The sequence below is a fragment of the Mustela nigripes genome, chromosome 9 (assembly GCF_022355385.1).
Source record: "Mustela nigripes isolate SB6536 chromosome 9, MUSNIG.SB6536, whole genome shotgun sequence".
Classification (NCBI taxonomy): Eukaryota; Metazoa; Chordata; class Mammalia; order Carnivora; family Mustelidae; genus Mustela; species Mustela nigripes.
This window is the reverse complement of record NC_081565.1, coordinates 19557978-19579464: the sequence shown is the minus strand read 5'-3', so window position 1 is coordinate 19579464 and position 21487 is coordinate 19557978. Positions and strand designations below refer to the sequence as shown.

Genomic DNA, 21487 nt, shown 5'->3' with positions numbered 1-21487 from the left:
GGGAGGGAGCGGCGGCGGCGGCGGCGGCGGCAGCGGCGGCGGCGGCGGCAGCGGCATTGTGCGCGCACCAGCAGCCCGGCCCGGGAGGAGCAGGACGCGCCGGGGCCGCCTCCTCCCGCACGGACCCATGAACCAGCCGGGCGGCGCGGCGGCTCCGCAGGTACGACGGGGGGCCGGGGGCATGCACCGCGCCGGGGACCCCGGGGGGCTGGGGCCCGGGGCGCTGCGCCACTTCATTGCAAGATTTGCAAAATGCAAAGTGCCTGGGCACGTTTGCGGGCTTTTTGTGGGCGCAAACCGGGGGGTCGGGGTCTGGGGAGCCCCCCCCCGGGCGCCGCGGGGCGTGAGGAGGCTGCGGGTGACGCGGGGGTCTCTTCGGGCCCCCACCCAGCGCCCCCTCTAGCCCCGGGCTCGGACCGGAGCCCAGAAAACAAAGCGGCGAGAGAACAGAGCAGCCATTTCAGTTTGGACAATTCACATTTTGCAAAAATGCAACCCCTTCCAGCTCTCCCCCCCCCCCCCCCCACTTTGCAATTTCCCCCTGACCCCCTCTGCGCTCGGGGTTCTTGATGACCCCCCGGGGGATCTTTCCCCTCTGGCCCCCCCATCTTTGCAACAATCTTTTTTTTTTTTAGGCCATATTTCCCTTTCTCAATTTTTTTTTCTAATTTTTCTTCAAACGGTAGTTTTTTCCCATTAAAACGACGCCACCTAGAGGATACTATTTTGTAAATGAAAAAAGAAATTAAAATTGAAAAGAAATATTTTTTATTTCTTATTTTTTCAAAAGTTTGCACTGTAAGGCAGTGGAGGGGGAAAGGATTCTTTTTTTTTCTTTTTTGGGGTGAAAATTTTCACTTTGGTCTTTCTGGGAGCATGGAGACAATTTTTATTTCTGAAGCCAAATCCAGATAATATGTAAATGAAAATTAAGCTGGAATTTGAATGAATTCAGTTTTTGAGGGGGAAAAAGCAGAAAGCCTCCTAAAACTGAAGTCAGTTTGGCTTCCTAACTCATTTTAGTTTGACAAAAAAAACTAATTGGAATGAGGAAAGAAGGGAAATTGTGAGTTTAGAGAAAACTGGAGAATTGGCTTTATGAAGCAATTAGAAATTGTACTTCATTGTAATTTGGAACTTGTTTAGCCCAGCGTGCAGAAAAGACTAATTTAACCATTTGGCAATATTTAAAGTTTTTCTGTTTTCAAGAGGGAAGGATTTAAAAGAGAAATTAGATCCTAAAATGTTGGCTTTGGACACACCCAAAAATTGTAGTTTTTTTTTCTTCTAATTTTGCACATACATTTTACTGCATTTAAATCCCAAGGTTCTAAAGAAAAACAGAAACTGAAAAAGTTAGAGTGAAATTCTGTGTTTTTCCCCTGCATTTGTTGGGTTTTGTGTTGTTTTTTTTTGTTTTTTTTTGTTTTTTTGTTTTGATGAGATAATTAAGACTGTTTTCTGATTTTGTTTCCTGAAAGGTCTAGGCATTTCTTTTTTTGTTGTTGTTTTATCCATAAAATGTCAGGAACCTTTTTTGAGCAATATTCAATGAAAAAAATGTAAATTCATTACATTATACAAATTGAGTAGCCCACAGATTTGTAGGAGAGACCGCCATTAAAATAAGATATGCATAATTAACATTATTATGAAAAAACTAACAGTGGATTCACAGAAGCTCATTTTTTATGACATGCAACTGAATCAGTTGATAAAGACAAGGGTTGAAGAATCCTTGGTAGGAGAGAATTTTCCCTTTTCTGTGCTTGCTTACTCTTCCAATTTGAAAAATTTATTATTTTTAAAAAAATCCAGATTGGTTTTAGGCCTCTTTGATTGTGATGTGGGGTTGGTAGTTCATTAGCATTTGGTATTTTTCACAAATTTGATTACTTTCATAGGGGAAAAGAAAATCCATTCGCTTTGATCATTTTGGGGGGGTCTGTGATCTTGAAAAAACACAAATTTTACTGACTTAAGAAGGAAAGATAAAAAAGGGAGGACAGAGAGGAGATGAAAATTCTGATTCTTATCCATCTTCTCTAGTAGAACACTTAAGTTTGCTGAAAAAATGGGGTAAAACACCAATTCGGCTGATTGTAGCATCAAAATTTAATTTTTTTAAAGGAAAAAAATTAAAATAGACACAAAGCCAAACCCAAAGGTACTTGCCTTTGGAACATGAAAGCACAAATGCAGACAGTATTTGACGTAGTTTCTTGGGATTAAAATGAAATCAAATGAAGGTGAAAACAAAAAAAATTTATTTTTAGAGGACAAATATTGACTGAATTGAAATTTGACAGAGGAAAATAAGATAACCCACCCAGAGCTGAAGGGTTATTTGTGATGAATTAGTTTATGGTTGAACTTGATGGAGATTTTGAAACACCCACCCCCCCAAAAAGTTTTAATTTTTCTGTTCAGAGGAGGGGGTGAGTACTGTTAGTATTGAGAGGGTGGGATCTTGGTGGGACCTTGTGTGGGGGTTAATGGTAGGTCACACAGGGCTAGGATGGGAAACCCTCTGTCCCTTTCGCTAGCTACCAGCTGGTCTTGGGAAAAATGGTGGCCCCAGTTCATGGATTCCCACCCTTGTTTTGTGGGGATTCAGATTTCTGAGGGGATGCGAATTCTGTGAAATATATTTGACCATGGCAGAGGTTCAACATTTCCCATCATCACCATTGCATTTGGGAGATTTTATTTTTTTAGTAACGAAATCCTTCAGGGCTGACTGGCCACATTCTGACATATTTGGAATGAGGTGTTTTTTTTTTTTTTTTCGTTTTTTTTTTTTTTTAAAGTAACATAATTAAAAAAAATTTTTTTTCTGTTGAATTATTTAGGCCAATGCCTAGGACGGTCAAAGAATTCGTAATTTCCAAGGGCTTGGGAGGCCTCATGAGACAGGTCTGAGTTAGCAGGTGATGGAGGGGAGCTCTCCCCTGGGTTGGGGAAGGGGAGGTGGGCACCCCTACTGGGCATGCGAGAAAAAGTCAGGGTTGTAGATAACAGGTTATTTCTGGTGCAAGGAATTAAAAATATTGCAGCACGTCCCTTTGTGTGTCCTGGGTCTCCTGACACACAACTCAGATTCCTTCAATTCCATTCTGCTGAAATTTTGTTGTGTTGTCTGTGGTTTCAAGGGAACCCCTTGCGAGGAATTGAAAATCATTTCTGTTTTGTAGACTTGTTTTTTTCCTTTCATTAAAAAAAAAATTGGTTATTCTGATCATGTTTGTTGTAAAGGAAATAGAGGTGCATGATGGTACTGTTGGGGGCGGGGTCAGTTCTCTTTTGTTTCTATTGGCGTCTCCCAGGACTGAGATCCGACCTAGGCCTTGGCCTCTCTCACCTCCTATTTTAGATGGAAGTGTGACCAGAAATGGATATATGAGCTCATTTTTATTAGCCTATGTCTGTTCACCAAACTCTCTTATAATATTGGGCAAAAAATCTGGCAAATTGGACTTGAGGGGTGGTAATTTGATGATGGGCTGAGTTATTTTGGTGAAAGATCATTTATACTGTTTCACAGTAGAGACTCTTATTACTTAATGTTTTGCTTTTCTGCCTAAGGAGGGTTTTTTTTTTTTTTTTTTTTTCTAATAAGGTTTGAAATTTCAAGGGCCTGCTTTATAGCTTGACTTTGGACCAAGCTAGGTAAAAGGGTTTGCTTATGCTTTCAGCCCTGCACAGAGGTGAACTTGAACAAGGGTTCTTGCTTTGCAGAAGAAAGGCAACAAAGATGGCTGGTCAGCATAAGGCTGACCTCTCCCTGGTTCTAGAAAATAAACAGCCAATGGTTTGTTTAATTTGAGAAACAGAGTCTGAAAAACTCCTCCATTGTTGCATACAGTTCCCCCCTAACCCAACCTTTGACTCAGCTCTTGGCATGCTGCTACCTCTGACCTCAGAATCCTCCTGTCTTCTCCTTGGTGGGTTGATAAGAACTTCCCCTGCCATGTTTTACTAGATGTATAAGCTGACTCTTCGTGGTTGTGGTGAAAATTTAAATTTTTTCCATGCTCTTGTTAGGTTTGGGGTCAGTTGTGTCTCCTCCCTGGTGATTTAAGTGAAGTAGCTTTGTGGGTCCACAGGAGTCCTAGTTTACCCAAGGTCTTGCTGTATGACCTTGGGCAAATCACTCTTTCGAGCCTCAGTTTTTGAGAGCTTTGGGTCAGGATATTAATAAATAGGTTTCATCTCTGATTCTGACTTCAAGTGATTGGCTGTAGCTACGTAGACATTGTGTTGAGAAGGATTCTGAGGTCACATCTGGAAGCTCGGATTCTGGGGGCGAGATGGGGGGCGGTGGTGGGCAATGTGTATCACAGAGCAAGGACTACACTTCTTATTCGCCATACCCAGGGCTAGGTTGCAAATTGTGACCACTGTAAAATCAATTTAGTGGCTCGTGGTCAGCGTAGAAAAAGAAAAAAGCATGGACTAGAACATAGGAGGACACGAAAATAGCGGAGGCATAGCACTTCTGAAAGGTAAGTGTCGTCTCATGAAACTTGCGCTTTATTTCCATTTGCCAGTCCATGTGCATGACATACCTACCGTGAACCATGCTATAAGGAGTTGGCAAGATACTGGACTGATGACCCACCTTGATGTGCTGCAAATACCCTGCACTTTCCCACTTTGTCTCTTCTTTTCTCACTTATTATCCCAGTTGATTTTGACGTGAACCCTGTGGAGTAGGTGTCCTGCGCTACAAGGTTTTTCCCCCCGGCTGAGCCTGCCTTTCGGGCCCCCTGGGAAGAAGTCTCAGCTGCATGGTAGTTGGGCACGAACCCCAGCTTGTTGGCCTTGGAGAACCCTGGCAAGACAGGTGTGGAGGTGAAGGCCGCCAGAAAGGAGATTTTCTAAGAAGCCTGGAATGCCTGTCTCGGTGGGAGAGCGAGCAGCCGCACTTAACTTTGTCTTCCTCACTTTACTTCACATTGCCGTAGGAGTTTTTCAGGAGTTCCAGCCTTTGTGTTTGAGCTGTATTTAAATTTGAGTCGGACTCTGCGAGTGTCTGTATTTTGGTGTATGCGCTTCCAGAAAACTCCCGAGTTTCTCTTTGTCTCCTCATCTGTTCCATGTCTCAGAGTGGCAGTGCCCGGTAGAAATAGAATTTGAGTCACAGATGTGAGCCACACACATAATGTTAAGCTTTCTGGTGACACCTGAAGAAGGTAAGAAGAAACAGGTGGAATTAATTAAAAAAAAATTTTTTTTTTTTAAGATTTTATTTAGTTACTTGACAGAGAAAGATCACAAGTAGGCAGAGAGGCAGGCAGAGAGAAAGGAGGAAGCAGGCTCCCTGCTGAACAGAGATCCTGATGTGGGACTCGATCCCAGGACCCTGAGATCATGACCTGAGTGGAAGGCAGAGGCTTTAACCCACTGAGCTACCCAGGCGCCCTGGAATTAATTTTAATAATATAATTTATTTAACACAATATATCCACAACATACCATTCTTGCAGTGTCTCATCCTTACAAAGAATTGCTAACGTGATATTTTATATTTTTTTCTTTGGGAGCTATTAAGTCTTTTCTGACTAGCCACATTTCATGTGCTTGGTAGCCACATGTGGCTCGTGGCTTCCGTCTTGGACAGCACAGGGAGAGACCAGCGTTCCGTCTAGTTGTTGTTACGGGTGGCCTCGGTAGGTTAAGTGACACATCTTTCAAAGTTCTTGGTTTTGTTGGTGGGACTTCCTTCCTGAGCCCTAGATGCTCTGTGGTGGTTCAGCCTGTAGTGGTGAAGAGTTCCATTGTTCAGCGTCTTCTGGCTGAAGTGGTCCACACCCTTCTTTCAGTCTTCTGCCAGGATCAGGCCAGATGCTTTAGTTAAACATGACAAATGATGGCCAGAAACCCCAGGAGGATGTGTCTCAGCGTGCGTGCCCTTGAGGTTGAGAAGTGCAGGTGCAGGAGGTGGGTTTTAAATAAAGTATGGCCTGAAGAACGTTGATAATGCCAGAAGACAGCAGGTGGGAGGGGCCAGGGCTGGGATCTGAGAGGAGGGAGGACATTGAGGGAAAGATGGTCTGTCAGTGGGATCCATGTCTGAACTGAACATGGGATCCCCTTAGAATCCCCTGCCCCAATAGGCCTCAGGGCCTTAGGTCAGAGGTGTAGACTATTTCTGACCTCCGCCCAATTGGTGTAATGGAAAGCGGAATTTGAGGTCAGACAGATCAGAGTTTGGAATCCAACCCCATGGCATGGTTAACATTGGCGTTACTTTGGAAGGACACTCCTGGTTTTGGAGCCACAGCTTCTTTATCTGGAAAAAGGGAGGTAAATAATTCCAACCTTGATGGGTTGATTTACAATTAAACAAAGCAGCACCTGGGGAAAGGCCCAGCCAGTCCTTGGAAGGTGGTTCTTAGAAGGCGATTGAGGCCTGTTGGCTACCTCTTGACCCAGTGTCCTATTGGTCTCTGTTGGGGGAGATCGAGTCGCAGGGACCACAGTTTTGGTAGTTCTGGAAACCTGGGAGCTTATCTTCAATAGGATGGAGTTAGGTAACAATAGAAACTGTCCACTTTTTTATTTGTTGATCTGAAACAGACGAGGATGAGACATCTCCTTGACCTACGCATCCTTCTTGTCAAAGTGTGCTTAATGCTTTCATTCCAGGGATGCTCTAGGTCCTCTGAATATTCCTGGATTTGTTTCAAAGCCTGTGGCACAGTCTTTAAAAGGGATAAATCTTCATCCCGGGTGAACTGTGTGCCTTTGAGGTTCTGTTCCCTCTGGGCCTCCTGTCTCTAGGGCCCTTCCCTTTATTCCTCCCCGGACACTCCCCCCCCCCCCCCCCCCGCCCCCCCCCCGGCCCCCTTCTGTGCCCCCCCCCCCCCCCCCCCCCCCCCGTAGACTTCATCCATGCCCACCCCGAAGTACTTCCCAAACACTGTGGGCCCACAGATGAGAGTAGCTTGATTGCCGTTCTCTCTCTCCAGCTGAATTGTGAGTTCCTTGAGGGTAGAGAGCATGGGTTATACATTCTAGGGTCTGGCACAGAGCGGCAGCTCGATAAATATTTGATGACTTAATTTGATTTTTGGAAATAGCTCAGTTCAGTCAGATTTGAGTCTAGTGAAGAGTAGGTGACCAATTTGGGTTTGGCCATTCGGTCAAAAGCACTGTTTTATGAGGGAGCCCTAAGCACTTTTTTTTTTTTTTAGAGCTGGTGTAATCAATCAGAGGGAACTCCTTGGATGGCGGTAACATGCTTTGACTGTACACATCTTGGGGAGTTTTAGAAGAGTTGCCTACCCTCTTCACTCCTCTTGTATAAACGATTTCTTTAAATTGGATGAAGGGCCTGGTAGGGTCATTATCCAGATGGCTGATCGGCAGGAATGGTGAATGGTCTCAGCGTTTCTAAAGAGGTGGAAATGGGGGAAAACCTTGAGGTACAAGGGGCTGGGTAGGCCCCTGTGTTTGCTCTGGGAACTGGTTGTCTTGGTCATGGGTCCTGGAACAGGGGCATCAGGGGGCTCTCTGCAGAGAACCCGCCACACCTTATCTGTGTGTGATTCGATGTTCAGTCAGACACCATCTTTGGTTGGATTATGGTGTGCAGAAGCCAGAGATTCGAGGAAAATCTATGGGAGAAAATTGAGAACATTCTGGGTTTTTTGCTTAATTTTTTTTCTGTAAGTTTTATAAAACACTGTCCCTTTTAATACTTCCGGCCCAGCCCAGCCAGTGAGCACAGGATCCCAGTCTGAGGGAGACCGTATTATTTCCTCGATGGTCATGTTCCTCACATACTCCTATTTCTGAAGTTGGGGTGTGTTTTACAATAGAAGTTTCCTGTTAGTACATTCCCTCTTCTTTTCTTCTCCACCAAAGGATGTTATAAAACCCATGGTATGTTTAGCATTTGAAGGCATCTTGGAATTGAGGTAGAGTGTCCTGTTCCTGGTGGGGTGGACTGTGATGTGAGGGACTTCCAAGTCCTGCTCGTGTTTACCTCACTTAGCTCTCGGTGTGGCTTCTCCACTTGTGCAGTGAAGGCAGGACTTGTCTTTGGGAACAAGCATCTGGAACTTTAAATTAGTACCCCTTTCCTTCCATGTCTTTGGGTGGGTTTCATAACTTGACTGTGCCCCTTCTCTAGAAGGTGTAAGAAGTCGGTGGGAGGGAGGTTTAGTGTCCTACGGATGGTGGAATACCAGTTTGACATTTCCAAGGGTAGAATGAACCAGTTGAAGTTGATGGGATAAGGCTTGGCTTCCCTCTCGGCTCTGCTGCTTAATCATTTTGTGGTCTTTATCAGAGTTCTTCATTTCCCTGCCCTTGGATTTCCTTACGAGTAAAGTGGGGATGATGAGGAGGGTGGGAATGGATGATACCCTCAGCACTGGGTTCTTGTAAAAAGTTGTGAGGGATAGTGAGAAGAAAGTTTTGTAAAGGGCAAAGTGCTTTTCACTTGCATCGCGTTTTTTTATACATCATCCCTATACCAGGGATGGTAAGTAAGTAATGTATACATACCGCTGCCTCCCATTTACAAGCCTGTGTCAGACATTGCTAATCGATCTTGGCACTTTTCCATTGAGTCTGGCCGGTGCCCTCAGAGTCCTTCTTAGTATGGTGCAACCAGTCAGTTGAGTTTAGCATGGGACATGAAGCCAGTTTGTCATTCCTGATCTAGTGTGTCCCCCTGCCCCAGGACAGGAGATGGAGTTCCTTGCCCCAAACCTCAGTGACCAGGTAGAGGTAAACTTCAAGCCTCAGATCTCCTAACTCGTCATCCAGTGCTTTTCCTATTATTTGCACATGCGCTGTGTCAAAAGAAATTAAAGTTAATTTGGTCTTGAGAAATAGTGAGAGGATTCTGACTCCTCCCTTGCTTCCCTGTTATAATTAGATACCCTTGGGGTTGTCATCAAAGCAGGGCTAGGTGACCTGTTTCTTTGCCTGATCCCGGAGTGATCAGATTTCAGAGGGGGAGATGCTGGTGGCTGGGCCACTCTGTTGGGCAGTGTCCCTCACTCACTCGTGTAGTAGAGAATAGCATGGTAGAGGGGCAAGGTGGGCACTCGGGTTCCTGGGCCATAACCTGGGTTTGCAGCACATTGGCTGTTTGTACGCTTTGAAGATTACAGACGAATTTTTCAGCCCCTGAGAGTCCTGATTTCTGCATCTGGGAAATGGGACAGAAATCATCCTCCACAAGAATCAAATGAGGGGAGGTATTTGAAAATGCTTATTTATTCATTTATTTTTTAAAAAGGACTTTATTTATTTGAGAGAGAGAGCATGAGAGCTGGGTGAGAGGCAGAGTGAGAAGCAGACCCTCCCCCCCATCCCCCGCCAGTGCAGGGAGCCTGATGCAGGACTCAGTTCCAGGAGCCTGGCACCCTGACCTAACCCGAAGGCAGACGCTTAATCAACTGAGCCATCCGGGTGCCCCTATTTATTCATTTATTTATTTTTAAAATGCTTAAAAATTTATTTATTTATTTATTTTAAAAGATTTTATTTATTTATTTGACAGAGATCACAAGTAGGCATAGAGGCAGGCAGAGAGAGAGAGAGGAGGAAGCAGGCTCCCTGCTGAGCAGAGAGCCTGATGCGGGGCTCTATCCCAGGACCCCAAGATCATGACCCGAGCCGAAGGCAGTGGCTCGACCCACTGAGCCACCAAGGAGCCCCTTTATTTATTTTTTGAAAAAGATTTTATTTATTTATTTGACAGTGGGACATCATAAGTAGGCAGAGAGGCAGGCAGAGAGAGAGAGGGAAACAGGCTACCCGCCAGTCAGAGAGCCCAATGTGGGGCACGATCCCAGGACCCTGAGATAATGACCTGAGCCGAAGGCAGAGGCTTAACCCACTGAGCCACCCAGGGGCACCCCTGAAAATGCTTTTTAGATCGACAGCCCTACATAGGTGTTAACTTTTTTACACATGGAGTTTTCTAACTAGCATTAGTTCACTAATTGTAACTGCCTTGTTGGGAGATTATATAAACTTGGAATCACAGATTCCATGAGGTGAGTTGGTCCCTAAGCTTGTTTCATTTTACCTGCCAGCCCATGGTTTAAAAAGTTTGGGATCTGTAGGCATTGGACAGGGTATGCCCTTTCCTGTTCCAGACAGTTCCCACATTTCAGTCACATACGGGACCTGCCCAGCCCCAGGAGCCACTGGGCAATGAGCCTCTGTTTGTTTATCCGCTAAGTGGGAGTACAGTCCACTTGTATATCCCTCATGGTTTCCTGCAGGCATCACGTGAGTTAATGGACTCAGAAGTGCTTCATAAACAGCAAAGAACTAGAGAAACATGTTGGCGACAACTCCTTTCTTTCCTTAAAAAGGGAAGGAGGGAGGCTGAGGTGAAGACAGTATTGAGTTCACAGGAAAGTGATATAAATATTTTGGCTGACACAGCAGAAGGAGGCTTCATATATACGCTAAAGAGAATAAATGGAGTCAGGTGATGCTTGGCGCCCCAGTCAGTATAGAAGACGGGGGAAAAAACCGCTTTCTAGTGAAGGGAGCTCTGTATCAGGGATGGAATCTTCGATTCCCAGGGGTGAGCCCTTGCTCTGGGGGAGGCTCAGGATCCAGGGGTGGGGGACCAAACCCCTGTGGGTGGAAATGAGTCCTGCAAAGTGGAGGAGGTGGGGGAGTGGCTCTGGGCAAGCCCTTGGCTGGCAGTTTGCTGGTAACATTCAAAGTCGGAGTTGTTCTGGCTAGTTCCCTGGGTATGTTATTGTCCAAGACAGCATGCCCCAGGGGCTAGCGATTCTATCACTCTGCCAAATTCCCACCAGCCCCAGTGTTTTTGTAGTGAATTAAGGATGGGAATTTTTATCAGGTGAAATTTTGCAGAGAGTTGGCGTTTTGCTTTATTTTGGGTTCAGACATTTGGGAACTCAGTGGACCTAGCTGGGCACTAAGATTACCCAGAGAGAATAGATACATTTTTTGGATGCTGAAGCTTTTTTTTTTTTTTTTCATCAGCTGGGAAAAATAATTAAAAATTTAAGCTTGTTTATGTGGGTGTTTTTTAGAATGTATGCTGGAAAAGCAGAAAGTGAAACTGAACTGAAAGAAAACTGAAACTGGCCTGGAAGTAGGCCCCAGGGAAGGGTAACTTTGGGTGGCGGGGCTACCTGCTAGAAGGGGAATTTGTAGTGAGGCTAGTCATCTTTTTGGATCTGGGCAGTTTAGAGCTAAAAGGTTTGTAGAGAGATTGTGCCTGTGTGTTCCAGTGTGTATTGGTAACCACTGCCACCTTTGGCTGTTGAGCTGTTGACATGGGGCTCGCTGAGAAATGTAAAATCCACACCGGACTTTGAAGGCGTCGTTAGAGAAAGAAAAGATTGTAAAAGACTTCAGTAATAATTTTTAAAATATTGATTATAAGTTAGGGGCATCTGGGTGGCTCAGTGGGTTAAGCCTTTGCCTTTGGCTCAGGTCATGATCTCAGGGTCCTGGGATGGAGCTCCATCCACATCGAGCTCTCTGCTCCGCAGGGAGCCTTCTTCCTCCTCTCTCTCTGCCGGCCTTTCTGCCTACTTGTGATCTCTGTCAAATAAATAAATAAAACCTGGAAAAAAAAAAGAAATTAAAAAAAATGGATTGTAAGTTAAAATAATAGCCTTTTATATATTGGGTTAAAATAATTATTAAAATAAATTTCACTTTTTTTTTTTTTTTTTTTTAATAACGTGGTTACTCGAAAGTTTGGAATTACTTTTGTGGCTTGTATTACATTTCTCCTGGACAATGCTATTCTAAAAATGTGCTCCCCCCAGAGAGGGAGAGTGGCTTTCTCATAGCATCTTGCTTCATCAGGTCCCTGGTGAAGAATGCCAGATTCAGAGTTTGGGATTGAGAAGAAGGCTGATACAGTGGTGTAGGCATCAATCAGTACAAGTAGGTGGTTAAATGGACAGAACTTAGGAGAAAGAGAGAGAGAGAGAAAGAGGTTGGTAATTTAGGAAGAAAAACTGTTGTCCACTTTGTTTACCCACTCCTCTAAACATTAATTAAACACTTTGGAAGAAAGTACATCTAACAAGACAAGCAAAAACAAATCTAAAAGATTACCCCTGGCAATCTCTCCACTTGCCAAAAAATTCCAGTCTATTTAGTCTTTGGGGTTTATCTGGGGTTTATGAATCAGAGTGCAGTTCAGGGCTGGTTTGGGCATAGAAACCCGGGTCACATTAGGGGCTGTTTATTTAGGGTCCTGAGTGGCCACAGGCCATTGTCTTCCTAAGTCATGTCTGCTCCATGTACAGATTCGGAAAGTAAAGCTCCTGGAAGACCCAGAAGGCACACTGCTCTAGAGGACAGAGCTGGCAGAGTGGGGAAGGTCATCTAGCTCCCCTGATCTCCAGCCTGGTCTGGGTGATCTCAGCTAGACCCAGTTGGATCTCCGGGGTCTAGCGTGGGGGTGGGCAGAGAGGGCAGTGAACGACAAAGCTAGACTTGAACACAGGTCTCTCAAACTTTGTAGCCTAGTTCTCTTGTTCTTAGTGTTCTGAAAGGAGTTTGAGCCTCATGTTGGGAATTCAACCTTACAAACTTGTTTTGCTCAGGATCTGTTTCTGTTGAAAGGCTGAAGTTGAGCATTCTTACTTATCTCACTTGATTTTTGCTAAATAGAATTTTTCTGCCTTGAAGTACAGTAATCATTGTGCATTTGCTAAGTGGTTCTTAGATGCCAGGAGCTGGACTCATCATTTAACATCTATTATCTCAGTTAATACAATAGCCCTGGAGAGTAAGGTTATTTATTTATAATATGAGGGACTTGAGAATCAGAGGTGAAAGGGTACACAGCTGGTAAGGGTGGTTGGCCTCAAATTCAGATGACTGCCAGAGACAAGGCTCACGATAGCACTTTGAGCTGCAGAGTCTTACCATTCACCCTTATAGTTAAGGAAGGTGAAGTTATTTGTCCAAGTTGTGGCATTGGTGATCGGCTAGGATTTGAATCCAGCTCCCTCGGATGTCCTCCCCTTTGCTGTGGGGCTGAACGGGACCCCGGTGTCTCTGGGAACTTGCCCTCCCCATTCCGTGGGGCCCAGATCTGGGCCTCCCAGGCCCGCATTCCCAAGCTCGCTGTGCTCCTCCGTGGGCCAGTGGCTTGTGTGTTTCATGCGCACAGAGCCTTTAATACTGCGTTTGAAAACAGTTGCAGAAGGTTTGCTGTAATTAATTACATTTGACATACTTGGAACTGGGGCCTCCTGGATTCAGAATGCAAATTTATGCCCAGACAGATGTAAGGTATGCTTGGAGCCAAGAGCCCTGGCACGTCCTAGCCAGGGCCTGCGGTGATGCTGGCTGCCCTGATGGGACTCCCGTCACTGGCAGTAAGCAGTGGAGGCAGGACTCAAACTCGGGGTTACGTCGAGCCCACAGGCTGTTGGAGGAGAAATAACTCGGGGCTTCAGGGTAGGAGCCACAGTCTGTAGTCCGAGCCCTGCTTCTAACTCAGCCAGAGTCTGGGGTAATTTCTTTCTCTCTTTGAGCCTCAGTTTCCCTTCTTAGGCAGTGAGGGCTTGGACTGGTTGCTTTGAAAGCGTGTTCTGTTAGTTTGTTCAGGGGCAGGAGGGCAGTTAATCCAAATCAGAGCTCAGAGGGCTGGCTTTTGGAAGTCTAAGTAGCGGAATAGGAGGGTAAGCAGGAGGCTGTTGGAACAGACAAAGTGTACCAGACCTGAAATTGAGCACAAGATGTTGCTGATTTCCAGGGCTCCCCATAGAGAGGTCAGGCATTCAGCCTTAGACTCCTCTTACCATCTTTATTAGATAACTTACCGCCAAACTTAGTGGCTTTAATACACTACTGCTTATTGTCTGTCATGGTTTCTGTGGGTCAGGAATTTGGTAGTAGCTCAGTTGGTTAGCCTGATGTAGGGTCTCTGTGATCATGGTCATTCAGTGGCCACGGTCATCTTAAAGTCTTCACTCTCCTGTCTGGTGCCAGGGTTTGAAAGACTTGAACACTTGGAGTTCTTTGGGGATCCACCCATCCATCCATCTGTCTCATGGGGTCTTCCAGGATGGAGGCTTCATACAAGACCTGACTTCTGTATGGTTACTTGAGTCTCCCAAGGCACATGTCCCAGGAGAGATAGAGCCAAGCAGATCCAGTGTCTCTTTTTATGATTTAGTGTCAGAAGTCATGTAACATAACTTTGACCTCAATCTACAGGTTGAGCCCATTACAGAGATATGCCCCATTTCAAGAGGAGAGACATAAGCCCCGCCTCTCTGTGGAGTTGTGGCAACATCGCTTTCAACATGTACGAGGGGACGCATTTTTTTTTTTTTTTAAGATTTTATTTATTTATTTGATAGAGAGAGATCACAAGTAGTCAGAAAGGCAGGCAGAGAGAGAGGGAGAAGCAGGCTTCCTGCTGAGCAGAGAGCCTGACGTGGGGCTCGATCCCAGGGCCTTGGGATCATGATCTGAGCTGAAGGCAGAGGCTTAACCCACTGAGCCACCAGGTGCCCCAGGAGGGGACGCATCTTGATATGGTCATCAAGCTGCCATACCGTCTATCTACGCATCAGTCCATCTCTCTAGCTATTTACTTCCCCAACCTTTTCTACCCCCCCGCCCCGTTCACCCATATAATCTTTGTGCCCTCAGATGTGTGTTGTTCTTACGATTACCTGTTCATCCATCCATCTGCCCCATTCAACTCACTGGACACGTTTTGAGTACCTAATATGGGCCAGATAGAACTAGGGTGCTTTCAGTGATGAGCTCAGAGAGGAGAATGAAGCTAATAATTATTGAGAACTTCTTCAATGTTAGTTTTTTATCCCCCAAATAACTCCATGACATAGAGTTTTCATCATGTCTGTTTTATAGGTGAGGAAACCAGGGCACAGCAAAGCTAAATAACTTGCCCGGGGTCATTCAGGTAATTAGTGTCCGAGGCGGGATTCGAACTAGCAGTTTGCACTGTCCCACATTGTCTCCATTCTGATTTTTAAGTGTGAGATTGCTGTCAAAGAGCCAAATCTCACTTTCATTTTCCTTCCAAGTGAAAACAGGTCCCCCGCACCCCGATTATAAAAATAATACATTCATTATAAGAACGTTAAAGCAGCACAGAAGAAAAAAATAACGATGTTCTTCAAAAAATCACCCCAAATCCTACCACCCAGAGACAACCACTGTTCACATTTGATGAACATTATTTAAGTCATCTCTCTGCATATTTAAATATATATGATTACAGTTTTATTCAAATGGGATTATATTCTACATGCTGTTGCGCGTCTGCTTTCTTTTTTCTTTTTAAACTCCTGGATCTCTTTCTGCATCAGTAAATAGAGATCCCATTATTATTTTATTGACTACATTGTATTTCTACTGTATATATGTCCCTGAACTCAGTGCCCTATTGGATTTTGGTTATTTCTAATATTTTTTACACGTGGGGGTTTCTTGCTTGTGTGGTGATCTCTTTATCATCAGTCTCTCTAAAAGGCCGATTTCTGAATCCTAGCATATTCATATCCTGCTGGTGATAGCAGTTGACCTTGCTGCTAAGAGATTGGAAGTGCTTATCTTACACATTGTGGCCATCACCTTGTATTGCCACTGTTCTTGATCATTGAGGTCGTGATGGGCAAACCAATGAGGGTGAACATTGCCTGGTATACTTGTATTAGCCACTTTCATTTCTTCTTTTGTGAATTGCCTGTTCAAGCGTTTTGCCTGTTTTTCTCTTGGGGTGTTTATCTCTTCCTTTTTTTTTTTTTTTTTTTTTGAGAACTCTTTGGATTTTAGAGATACTGACTCTTTGCTATTCAGATTCCAACTATTTCTTATCCTAGACATTTTTTTTTTAAAGTGCTGTTTAGAAGTGGTTGAATAAAATGTTTACTTTAAAAAAAAATTAATTTGGCAGAGAGAGAGAGAGCACGCATGCACGGGCCTGTACAAGCAGGGGGAGCAGCAGGCTCTTTGCTGAACAGAGAGCCTGATGTGGGGCTCCATCCCAGGACCCTGGGATCATGACCTGAGCCTAAGGTAGACACTCAACCGACTCAGCCACCCAGGTGCTCCTAAAGCATTAAATTTTAAAATACTTTCATTTTTGTGTTTTGGATTCTATGTGGGTTTTTTTTTTTTTTTTTTTTTTTTTTTTTTGGTGTCACACATTAAGAATTTATAGCAAGAAGGCAGTCTACAGAGTGGAAGAAAATATTTGCGAATCATCTGATAAATGGTTAGTTTTTGGAATATATAAAGAATCCTCTAAAATTCAACAACAAAAAACCAAATAACCTGATTTTTAAAAAATGGGCAGAGGACTTGAACGTTTTCCCAGGGAACATATACATATGGCCAACAAGCATATGGAAATATACTCAACATCACTGATCATTTGAGAAATGCAGTTTAACACTGCAATGAGCTATCACATCACACCCATTAGGATACTCACTATAAAAAGAAAAAAAAACCCAGAAAGTAGTGTTGGTGTGGAAAATTTGGAACCCTGGGTACTATGGTTGCAGCTGCTATGGAAAACAGTATGGTGGTTTCTCAGAAAATTAAAAATAGAATTATCATACGATCTGGCAATCCTGCTTCGGGTATCTATCCAAAAGAATTCAAAGCAGGATCTCAAAGAGATAATTATACACCCGTGTTCATTGCAGTGTTATTTACAATAGTCAAGAGGTGGAAGTAACCTGTATTTTCATTGGTGGATGAATGGATAAACAAAATGTGGTGTGTATATAAAATGGAATATTATTCAGCCTTAAAAAAGGAAATCCTGTCACATGATAAAATATGGATAAATCTTGAAGACACTGTGCTAAGTCAGCCAATCACGAGAAGACCAGTACTGTATGATTCCACTCACATGAGACATCGAAAGTAGTCAGAACTCATAGAAACAGAAAGTAGAATGGTGGTTGCCAGGGGAAGGGGGAAATGGGGAGTTGTCGTTCAGTGGGTATAGAGTTTCAGTTTTGCAAGATGAAAAAGTTCTAGAGATCTGTCGCACACCTCGGGTGAAGTTGCTTAGCACTCCTGAACTGAACACTTAAAAATAGCCAAGGTGGGGAAAAAACAAGGTTGAACATTTATGTCATCTCGTAGATCAACAGTTTGTTTTCTAGGAACATACATGGAGGAGTGTCTGTATACCATGTGAGAGGTACGCGAGTGCTTGTAATTGTTTATAAGATTCAATACCTGGAAACAAAAAAAGATTTTAAGAAACATCCTTATTTCTTCTGTTATTTTATACAGATTGTTTTCTTGCACTTACATTGTTTATCTGTCTGGAATATATTTGCTTTAGAGGAGAAGTACAGAGATCAGGCTCTGTTTTTTTTTCCCCCCGCAAAGAGCTAACTACTTGCTCTAAACCAGTAACTGAATAATCTTATCTTTTCCTCTTGGATTTGAAATGCCGTCTTTACCTTACATTAAATATACATGTACTTGGGTCTCTTTCTGGACTCTTTGTTCCCTGGGTGTACAGGTATGATACTGTTTCAGTTTAGTCACCTCTAGATTAAACTTGAACATGAGAATGGTATCTTAAGAAGTAACCTGTAATTAGCATGTACAGTGCCATATGTGTTACATACATGAAACTCACAGAAAGGGACTGCTTTCTGTTGGGCTTTTTCCACGGGGCACTCTCTTTCTTAGTCAGACTGGCCTCAGTGCCACTGTAGATACAGAAACCGAAGTTCAGTGAGGTCAAATAACTTGCTGTAGGTGGTAGCTAATTGGTGATCTTGTTCCTTTGAGATTGGAGCCTGAGTCCGACTTCTGAGTCTTCGGAGTTCTTTAACAACACGCTGGTTCTCACAGATGCCCGGATCTCTCTCCTTGGGGACCATATATGCTCTGGAACAGAGGGTGCTCATACATGCTAAAGTGCGTGGGAGGCAGTCGTCATGGCTTATTCAAAACAGATATCTCTAAACGGATTATTCCCTGGTTGCAGTTAGATACATGCTAATATTTGTTTTAATCAGCTAATTTTTAAATAATTAAAGGAACCTAATGATATTATAAAGAAATCAGAAAATAAGGAAATGAAAAGACTTTGTTAAATAAATCCCAGCCCTCGTATAGTCATATTAAAATTTTGGTGTATTTCCTTCAATTTATTTTATGAGCATATTTTTATTTTTTGAATCATAATGTATTAATTTTGCCTCCTGCCTTTCCCTTCCCCCATCTTTACTTTGTCTTCCTAATTGCCATTTTTAAAGGCTGCATGATATTCACAGAAAAGAATGAACAGGGTTTATTGAACCCATACTCTGTTTTTGCACATTTAGGCTGGTTCTAATTTTTTCTTTTAAAGTTCCACTGTAATGAACAATTTCATAAATAAGGTACTCCTGATAAGCCGTCTCCTTTGGATATATTCCTGAAGAGAGATTACCAGATCAAGGGTAGAAATTAGTTTGACACATATCCGTATATCCTCCCCATTTTGGACCAATTGTTGGTATCAGGCCTTAGAACTTCTGTTGTTTTGAAAAAGAAATACAGTAAATTCTTTTTTTAAAAAAATATTTTATTTACTTAATTTGACAGAGTGAGAGAGAGATTACAAGTAGGCAGAGAGGCAGGCAGAGAGAGGGGGAAGCAGGCGCCCTGCAGAACAGCAAGCACAATGTGGGGCTTGACTCCAGGACCCTGAGATCATGACCTGAGCCGAAGGCAGAGGCTTAACCCCACTGAGTCACCCAGGTGCCCCCAGTAAATTCTTTAAAAAAGTGTTTCACTGACTTTATTTTGAGAGGGGTTCATGTTCAATGAGGAGACCTAGAATATGTATGCATAAAAGAAAAGACTTTTTTAAAAAAAATTTTATTTATTTATTTGACAGATAGAGATCGCAAGTAGATGGAGAGGCAGGCAGAGAGAGAGAGAGGAGGAAGCAGGCTCCCTGCTGAGCAGAGAGGCCGATGTGGGGCTCCATCCCAGGACCCTGGGAACATGACCTGAGCTGAAGGCAAAGGCTTAACCCACTGAGCCTCCCAGGCGCCCCAAAAGAAAAGACTTTTTATAATTGCATACCTTCTCAAGATGAGCTGTTAATTTCATTAATTATTTCAGTAAGCTAATTATTTACTTAAACAAGCATTAATTTTTCGGTAAATTATTTTTAACCTCATTTTACTAGCCAGAATTCTCTAATAACTTGTTTTTCTGCATTTATGCTGATAAACCATTTTGGGATGATGATCCTTCCTTTTTCAAGATCTTAAACACCTTTTGAATTTATTTAGCCATTAAATATTTGTCCTAATTATGGGTGACGATCCTTGATAGGTGCCGAGGTGATAAATCAATATGGATTCTGTTCACAGCCGTATATAAGGTGCTGTAGAAATTTTCCATTGTTCTAAGACTGGTTGCTGAGGTTTAGTGGAGGGAAAGATGAATCCTGGTAAAGAGGATCTGGGGCAACTTCTGGAGGAAGTGGTATTTGAGTGTGGTTTTGAAGGACTGATAGGATTTGAGGGTCAAAAGATGGGTCTGTGGGAGGAAGGGGAGGGAGCAGAGAATTCTGGGCCAATGAAATAGTATGAATCATCAAAGAAAGATGAACTTCAGTGATTTTTTTTTAGCATTGAGTATTTATTACTATACATCTAATTCTTTCAAAGAGCTGGTGAGTCATAAAATTCTGCCCGAATGTGGTTATCCTTTATGTGGGCCCACCAGAATGTTCAGTTAATCAGACAGAACTCGCGTCGCTGAGGAGGTGCGGGACGTGGGGGGTTTAGAAGGGAAAGATAGCAGGTAGGGGAAGTTAGAGGAAGAAAGCGAGTCTTTGGTAATCTGGCCTCAGGTCAGAATAGTGTTTTCACAAAGTGCTTTTGCAGATGTGGCCGCCTTGCCTCCTGGTATCCAGACAGGACTGACCTGTGGAGGGCCTGTGCCCTGCTGGGCAGTGGCAAATCATACTTTCATGACTAACCCACTGGAAGAAATACATTTTATGTCACCGTCTTACACACGTGGACTCAATCTCAGTAAAGCAAAAGCAGGCAATGATATTTACGCTTAACCACTTGCAGTGTATTCTGATACTTTTTTTTATTCTCTCTTTTATTTAAAAAAAAAAAAATGCTGGCTGTGACTCATTAAATTGATTTCAAGACCCAGCATTGGGTCTTCCAGTTTCTCCTGCCAGGATCTCCCAGGTGTCCTCAGCATGTGGAACCTTAGAGACCCTTTACCCCTCCTGCCAGCAGGTCAGGCACTGATTGGAAATGTCCTGCCTGCCTCCCTGGCTCCCCCATCCTCGGGATGAACTTTGATCTCTCTAACTTCCCATTTAAGGTGTGAGGGCACAAAGCAGGTCCCTGGGGAGCTCCTGGATGGGGGAACTGAACTTGGAGGTGGGCTTCCCATAAGCAACTAGATGTCTCAGGGGTTCCAAGGAGTCCCAGGGAAGAAAACCGTTAGTGGAGATGATCTTAGAGAAACACAGGATTACGTTTTTTTTCTATTCTCTTTTGCATATACTAAGTTTTCTTCATGGAACACGAACCTCTTTCGTGTTTAATAACAAAATGAGTTCAAAAATCCACAACACTTTTTAAAGAGTTTATTGTATTTTTCAAATCAATAGAAATTCCCAAATCTTAGTACAAGCAATCTCTCTTTGGGAGTTGAGCCATAGGAGAGGATTTTAAAATATAAAGATATTTTATATATGAAGATGTTCCTTACAGTGTAGTTTTACCAAAGCCCAGTTCGAGGCCCGGCAGGGGTGGGGGCATGGTGGGGGCATTGTTTCTGAGTACTGTGTTGCATGACGCCCCTAGGAAAAACAGTCATTATTAGATTGCTGCTCTGAGAAGCAGTACAGCCAAGTGGCTAAGGATGTCCCCTTTGTAGCCAGACTTCCTGGTTGCAAAACCCACATCTGCCTCTTTCAGGCCACGTTGACTCCGGGCAAATTACTCAGCCCCTCTCTGCATCAGAATGGCCATAGTGATACTGAGTGGGGTTCATAGTAAAAGCCCTAGCACAGTGCTTAACACATAGTAAGTCCTATGTAAGGGTAAACTGGCCAGTTCCATCCGAATGCTTTTTTTTCCCCCCCTCTTGAACAGAACATGGAAACTTTAGGCTCACTAGTCCTATGTCTTTAAAATGAGTCTGTTTGGGGTATAGGCCACAGAAGGTGGAAGGACGGTAGGGCTGGGTGCAGGAGGCCTCGTGTTGAAGGTTCTGCCCCTAACCAGACTTGGGCTGAGTTTGGGGTGATGTTTTTCCCTCTTGGAAATACTGTTGTCGAGAATATGAGATAATGAACTATTTCTGCTCTGCCTTGCAGAATTGTCATGAATAATTGACAGGATAAAAACTCATTCACCCATAAAATGAAGGGATTGGACTTGAGAGATGATGGAGGGATTTCCTTATGAAGTCCAGCTATGGCCTTTATTGATTCCATGGATAGGCCATTGTGGGC

The 21487-nt window shown here is 43.6% G+C and overlaps 1 protein-coding gene across 12 annotated transcripts in view; it reads left to right on the top strand.

The window, feature by feature from the left end:
- The first annotated feature begins 28 nt into the window (after positions 1-28).
- ZNF618 (zinc finger protein 618) overlaps positions 29-21487 on the top strand; it is a 183286-nt gene continuing 161827 nt past the window's right edge. For 11 of the 12 annotated variants that reach the window (XM_059410989.1, XM_059410988.1, XM_059410986.1 and 8 more), the window contains exon 1: positions 41-160. In XM_059410989.1, coding sequence (XP_059266972.1) covers positions 128-160 — 33 coding nt within the window. In that variant the 5' untranslated portion in view covers positions 41-127. Of the gene's footprint in view, positions 161-21487 lie in introns of all 12 variants that reach the window. The other variant, XM_059410993.1, reaches the window with a different exon arrangement.